We start from the raw sequence: 7,154 nt of genomic DNA, 5'->3' as shown, positions 1-7,154 counted from the left end.
AAAAGAAGAATTTTAATTAAAGAAAAGGTAAAAGAATCACCTCTGTAAAATCAGGATGGTAGATACCTGACGGGGTAATCAGATTCAAAACATAGAGAATCCCTCTCGACAAAACCTTACGTTACAAAAAGATGCAAAAACAGGAACATACATTCCCTCCAGCACAGCTTATTGTACCAGCTATTAAACAAAAGGAAATCTAATGCATTTTCTAGCTACTAACAAATTTATCTGAGCATAAGCTTTCATGAGCTACAACTCACTTTGTCTCTAAGCTGCCACAAGTCCTGTTCTTTTTGCGAATACAGACTAACACGGCTGCTCCTCTGAAACCGACCGTTTTCTAGCTAGATTACTTACTAACTTAACAGGAGTTGGAAGGCTGCATTCCTGATCTGTTCCCGGCAAAAGCATCACACAGACAGACAGGACCCTTTGTTCCCCCCTCCTCCAGATTTGAAAGTATCTTGTCCCCTCATTGGTCATTTTGGGTCCGGTGCTGGCGAGGTTACCTGAGCTTCTTAACCCTTTACAGGTGAAAGGGTTTTGCCTCTGGCCAGGAGGGATTTTATAGCACTGTGTACAGAAAGGTGGTTACCCTTCCCTTGATATTTATGACAGAAGCACTCTGTGGGGAATGATTCTCAAGGCAGAGGGGTTTGGGGGCAGGGGGTTTGTGCTGGAATCTCAGTCCCCCAAGGTGGAGCAGCTCATCCCCCGGAGAGATTCTCTTCTCTGTACGGCCAGATCCAGGCTCCTGGGGGCTCAAAGAGATGATGAGTTAAAGGGGCCCCATGTCGCCCTGGGCCCAGCCCCTGGGGGACACAGAAGGGGGGGTCACCTCACCGAGGGTGCCCCTCTCGGGCAGCTGTAATAGGCTTCAGCCAGGCTCAGACCCAGGACAAGCAGGACCGCAGCGCCCCGCCCCAGGCGGGTGATGTTGGCGTGGGTGAAATCCGGGCGCCCCAGGAGGGCTGCTGCGAGGGGAAGGGGAGAGCCACTCGGCGGCTCAGACGGGAGATCAGCAGCTGGTGCTGCCCCGGGAGCAGAGCCCCCAACCCCGTGTCCAGCAGGACTGGCCCAGCCCCCTTCTGGGGCTGTCCCAGGTGCCGTGGCTCTGGGGATCCCCGGGGCCGGACTCCTCGGGGGAGGCCGTCTCCTGCTGCCCTGCAGGGCTGAGCTTTAGCTTCCCTGGTGAAGGGGGCACCAGGGCAGTTGAACTCCCCCCTTAGCAATCTGGCACCCCGTAGTGCCCTTCTGTCCACCCCCACAGGTACCTCTGCCCCGGCCCATCTGCTGTGCAGTGAGCCCATCCCTGGGGTATCTCGGCTGCTGCCGAACACAACAGTGCACACAGGGGAAGGCTGGGACGTCACCCGCTGCCCCCCACATGCCGGTGGTGCCCACGGCCCAGCCAGATGCAGCAGAACATCTATTGGGGGGCAGGGCGGGGATCCCCTGAGAACCCAATGTGGGGAGGGCAAGGAGAGGGAATCCTGGGTAATGGTCACCCCTATTGCCAAGGGGATGTCACGGGGCCTAGGGAAGGGGGTCATAGCTCCAGCCCCCCTGCGCCCAGCAGGGCCCAGTGCCCCAGACCCTGCCCCGCCCCTGGGATCCTCCACAGCTTCCTGGCAGCGACATGCAGGGCAGGAGACTTTGGGGGAGCTGGGGGCCTGGCAGTGGGGAAGGGCAGTGGGGCTGTCTCTCCATCCCCCAATGTCAATGAGCCCCTCCCTGTGGTGTCTGGGCCCCACCCACCCGGATTCACTGCCCCCATCCCAGCCCCAGCTCCTGGGTATCAGGGCTGGTTCGATGGTGATTCCCACCCAGCTCCGGTACCTGGTCCCGCGCTGCCCGGGCGGCTGGGAGCCGGCTCCACTCCTGGCTGGGTAGGGTCGGTTCCCGCTGCGGGAATAGAACCAGCGTCTGTCGAGCTGTGGGGAGGGGATAAAACAGCGGCTTAGTGATCACCCCACCCCCGACTCAGCATCTGTCGTCACTGTCAGTCCTGGGAGCGGGGAGGGGGAGTTTAGTGGCTGGGGAGTGGGGAGCCCCCCTTCTCTCGCTGTATCTAACCAGGAGGCGCGAATTCTGACACCCCAGAATTGCTCGGAGATCACCAGTGCGGGTGGGGAACCACATGGGATTCGTCATTTTGGGTCCCATTTTCATGTAGACAAGGTCTTTGTCCATCTTTCTATCCCTCACCAGACGTGCTCCCCTGTGTCCACCACCCTACGTCCCCATGGACCCACATTCCCATGGACCCGTGGCCGTCTGTCCCCACTAGGACTGCCAACTTTCTAGTCACACAAAACCAAACACCCCTGCCCCGCCCCTGCTCCGCCCCTTCTCCTAGGCCCTGTCCCCTGCTCACTCCATCCCCTCTCCCTCCATCTCTCGCTCTTCTCCACCCTCACTCACTTTTACTGGGCTGGGGGAGGGGGTTGGGGTGTGGGAGTGGGTCAGAGCTCTGGGCTGGGGGTGCAGGCTCTGAGGTGGGGCAGGGGATGAGGGGTTTTGGGTGCAGGAGGGGGCTCCAGGCTGGGGCCAAGGGGTTTGGGGTTTGGAGTGCGGGAGAGGGTGCATGATCTGGTGTGGGGCCGGGGATGAGGGGTTTGGGATATGGGAGGGGGCTCTGGGCTGGGCTGAGGGGTTCAGAGTGTGGGGTGGGTGCAGGCTCTGACTGGGGGGGTGCAGACTCTGGGGATGAGGAGTTTGGGGTGCAGAAGGTGGCTCCGGGGTGGGGCAAGGGGTTCAGGTGCATCCAAATTTGGGCCCCCCCACCACAGAAAAGATGTGGACAAATTGGAGAGAGCCCAGCAGAGGGCAACGAAAATGATCAGGGGCTGGGGCACATGACTTACAAGGAGAGGCTGAGGGAACTGGGGTTATTTAGCCTGCAGAAGAGAAGAGCGAGGGGGGATTTGATAGCAGGATTTAACCACCTGGAGGGGGCTCCAAAGAGGATGGAGCTGGGCTGTTCTCGGGGGAGCAGATGAGAGAACAAGGAGCGATGGTCTCAAGTTGCAGTTGGGGAGGTCAGGGGCATGCAGAGGAATAAAAATGTGGCCCCTTTTGGAGGGGCATTTTGTTTGCCTCCCGCATCCAGAGGAACTGGCTCTGCTCCCCAGAGGAGTTCTGTGCTCCAGCCCCACTGATCTGGGGGGGCCCTGTGCCTGCTTCCCCCCTTGCACTTGCCCCTGCCCCTGAGGGTCCGGCTGGCTGTGTGGCTGGGAGCGGGGATGCTGAGCCGGGCCCCTCACCTGCTACCACCAGCTCCACGAGGTCGCTGGGCTGCGACCACATGGACAGGTCCGATTTGTGGTGATAAGAGCAGCTGTAGCTCCCAGCGTCTCTCCAGCTCACGTTGCAAATTGGAAACTCGACCCCAGGAAGCTCCGCGTTCTGCCGCGCGTTCAGGTTTCCCTCTTTGTACAGAAGGAACCTCACGTTCTGGAGCGGACCCCAACACTGGATGGTCACGGCTCCCCCCAAGAAAACCCCCCCGCTGGGCTGCAGGGAGATGGAGGGTTTGGGGTAGCTGAACTCTGCAGTGAGAAGGGGACAGGCCATGAGACAGACCCCGGCACAGTCACTGCACCCCATCCTTGCTGCACGGTCCCAGAGACGGGGCCCCTGGGAGAAAACCCAGCCAGAGGAACCTCTCCGAGACCCCAGAGATTCCTGGGAGCTACAATAGAAACTGCCCGAGGACCTAAATCCAGAGCACCCCTCTGCACCCGTCTATCTATTTACTGCGGGCCCCACAGCCTGGGAGCCAGGACTCCTGGGTTCTATCCCCAGCTCTGGGAAGGGGGTGGGGTCTAGTGATTAGATCGGGAGAGGGCTGAGAGTCAGAGGTGCTGGGTGCCGCACAGACACGGTGAGAAAAAAACCCCGCCATAAAGCCAAGTCCTGAGTATCTAACCAGACACAAGGTGCAGGAGGGATGATTATCCCCCATTCATACAAGGGGGAAAGGAGGTACAGGCAGGTTAAGTGACATCCCAAGGACTGTCCCATCTGCCCAGAGACCCCCGTGACGGTCTGGCTGGGTGTGGGGCTGGGACCAGGGACACTGAGCCGGGCCCCTCACCTGCAACAATGATCCGCACAATGTTACTCCGATACGACCAGTTGGGCGGCTCCGATCCGGAGCGAGATCGGCAGCTGTAGACCCCTCCGTCCTCCTGCTTGGTGCTGGGGATGGTGAATTCACCCTCGTCCCCATCAGCATCCAGCTCCTGGATTTGGAATCTACCTTTATACAGAAATAACCTCCTGGCCTCGCACCGACACTGACAGCGGATGGTGACGGCTCCCCCCAGGGCGATCACCCCACTGGGGCTGACGGAGATGGAGGGTCCGGGCGCAGGGAGCTCTGCGTTCACACACAAACAGGAGTGAGATGGGGAGACACAAACCCCTCCCCGTGTGTCTGTAACCTGCCCTTAGTGCCCAGCCCCAGGGACAGCGCCGGGGGTAACAGACACCTCACTGCATCCACAGGGACGCTCTGGGCTGGATTCTGATCTCAGCCCACCAGGAGGGTGACCGTATTTCCCCATGCTGAATATGGGACACCTGCTAAAGTTACTTGTATTCAAGCGAGTTCAAGGGCAATCGATCAGAACTACGCAGTACAAACATTCAAATTAACATCAAATTAACTGAGCCCCTGTTAAAACGAAATACTGCCTAGCTGGGTTCTTTTTATTGACCTTCTTATCTGTAAGGTTTTAGGGTTCACATGGGTGGGGGTGACACACACACACCCCTATTCCCCCCCCAACAGGGAGAGGTTTTACACACACACACACACACACTCCCATACCCCTCTCTCACACGGGGGGGTGACTGACTGACCTGAACCTCCCTGCCCAGCGCTCTCCGCCCTCCATGCCTGGCCGGGCCTCCGGGGACGGACCCGCCTCTCCTGGTAGCTGGCACCATGTCTTGCAACACGTGGGCGGGGGGGGCAGAGAGACACAGGGTCACATGCCTCCCCACCCCAGATTTCTGCCAGGGTTCACACCAGAATGTAGCCAGCAGCAGCCTTTCGGCACTGTGCAGCAGGGAAGGGATGGGACCAGATCCAGAGCAACTCAGATCCCCCCCGCCCCATAGACACACGCCCTGGTCTCAGATCCCCTCCCCCATGGGCACACACCCTGGTCTCAGATCCCCCGACCTCTCTCTCCAGGTCCTGGGCTGGTTTCCCAGTAACCCTGAATGGGGAACCCCTGATGGGAGGGTTGGCTCCCATCTCCACCCCGTACACAGCCAGGTTTGTGAGCCCAGGGAAGGGCTGACCTGGCCCCTGTCTTTGCGGAGCTCATCTCTCCCTCTTTCCCCCATGGACGGAAGCAGCTTGTCCCTGCCCGCACAGTGTGGAAAGGCAGCTAATGCCCCCAAGCTGCTGCTGGCCACCCACATAACCCAGCCGCCTCCTGTCCCCCAGCTACAGCGCGGGCAGGAAGGGGTTAAGCCCGAAGGCTGCATTGTGCAGCAGGGCCCAGGGAACCTGACTGCAGGGGCCTCAGTGACCCCGGCCAGAGAGGGGGCTCAGCAGGGGAGGGTGACTAGGGGACACGGAGCAGCCCCGCGCTCTCTGGGGGCAGGACCCTGGGTGAGGGGGTGGGAGGCAAAGAGGGTGCTAAGCCCCTGCCCGGGGGGCTGCTGTGGGTACGAATAGGCTGGAAATCACTTCCCCCACCTCCCCATCCTGAACACTGAAGTTTTCCCTGCACCACGGATACTGACGTCCGGACTCTCCGCTCTGTCCCGACACCCCGCTCTGCCCGGCCAGCCAGCAGCCTGGAAAGGAGATAGCTCATTAGGGACCAGATCCCAGAACAACTCAGATCCCCCCCGCCCCATGGGCACACGCCCTGGTCTCAGATCCCCCCCAATGGACACACGCCCTGGCTGTCTCGATACGCACCAAGGAAGAAGATCATGAGAGCAGATGCCATGACGGGGGCAGTGAGGGGCCCCTCAGTGCTGCCTGCAACACCCTGGTGCCCAGGACCACCCAGCCCCAAACAAGGTGCTCATCTGATGGCTCCAGCTACAGGAAGCCGAGATGTCTCCTCTCTTCCTGCGTCCATCACACCTTCTCTCTAATCTGCAGGTGAAATCTAAGGCAGTCAAAGTAAGCAGGGGGCTTTGCAAAACCCAGGAAACCCAGGGACTGGCAGCCTGGCCAAGCGTCATGCAGCTCCCAGCTTTTCTGTATCTCTGTGGGGAGGGGAGACAGATCACCCACAACGCACCCTGCAGCCTTGGGGAAGGTGCCTCAGGCTGAGAGCCGGGCGCCCACGGGGTCTGGTCTTCAATCTGCCACTGACCACGATTGCCATGAAAATTCCATCCCCTTTTCATTCTGGGTTCAAGCCCGGCTGGTGACCCATGTAGGTAAAATTAATACATGATCATGCAATTAAAGGCTGGCGTTGTAATGGACCTGCATGAAGGAGCACAGTTAAGGTCGTTCAGGAAACTGTAACTGTGGCATTTCCTGGTGCTGGAGGGTTTGACTCTGCAGCTTTCCCGCTCAGCCTGCCAAGCTGCCCACCTGCAACACGAGCCGTGGCACCGTGTGAGGAGCGGGCGCGATGGGGGACGCCTGGGTTTGCTGCCCCTTGGGCCACAGCTGAGCGGTGATGGCGGCTTTACACCGTAACGCCTCGTTCGAAGGGGGTTTTCTCAGCATGTGCATTAAATCAACAAGGTTCAAAAGAAAATTGGAGAAAGAGAAATTCCATCCGGGGCCCCCAACGGGTCACTAGCCGGGAGAGATCCAGGGACCTTCTAATGCCCCCACAGAGACCCTGCCCCCGAGCTGGAGGAGACCCTGTCAGTGGTTATGTGGCCAGGCCCCTAGAGAGGGACGTGACACAGGCTTTGTTTATACAGTGTCACAGAATCACAGGTCGTGTCCACTCTTCGTACAGTCCCTGGGAGGAACCCCCTTCAGTGAGACAGCCCTTCTCCGGGGTCCACTCTCTCTCGGGGGTTAGGCCCCTCCACCTCCTGGAGCTGCACCTCTCCGAGCGTTAGCACGCCTGTCTCTGCCGTGGGCCCCGCAGGGAGTCCCCTCGCTCTGACCCCCAGGGCCTCCACTCCCAGAGGGAATAATGCCCCCG

At 59.6% G+C, this 7,154-nt stretch overlaps 1 protein-coding gene across 1 annotated transcript; it reads right to left on the bottom strand.

Moving 5' to 3' along the window:
* Positions 1 to 505: 505 nt before the first annotated feature.
* On the bottom strand, positions 506 to 6,059 carry LOC119564335 (immunoglobulin superfamily member 1-like). Its single transcript, XM_043534849.1, has 7 exons — positions 5,951 to 6,059; positions 5,770 to 5,823; positions 4,103 to 4,387; positions 3,270 to 3,554; positions 1,843 to 1,908; positions 847 to 977; positions 506 to 757 (listed from the first exon to the last, which is right to left on the bottom strand). Exons 1-7 carry the CDS (start codon positions 5,979 to 5,981, stop codon positions 569 to 571), a joined length of 1,041 nt encoding a protein of 346 aa, XP_043390784.1. The 5' UTR covers positions 5,982 to 6,059; the 3' UTR covers positions 506 to 568.
* Positions 6,060 to 7,154: the final 1,095 nt, after the last annotated feature.

Source organism: Chelonia mydas, chromosome 23, assembly GCF_015237465.2.
Source record: "Chelonia mydas isolate rCheMyd1 chromosome 23, rCheMyd1.pri.v2, whole genome shotgun sequence".
NCBI classification, from domain to species: Eukaryota; Metazoa; Chordata; order Testudines; family Cheloniidae; genus Chelonia; species Chelonia mydas.
This window is presented reverse-complemented; position numbering and strand designations above follow the sequence as displayed.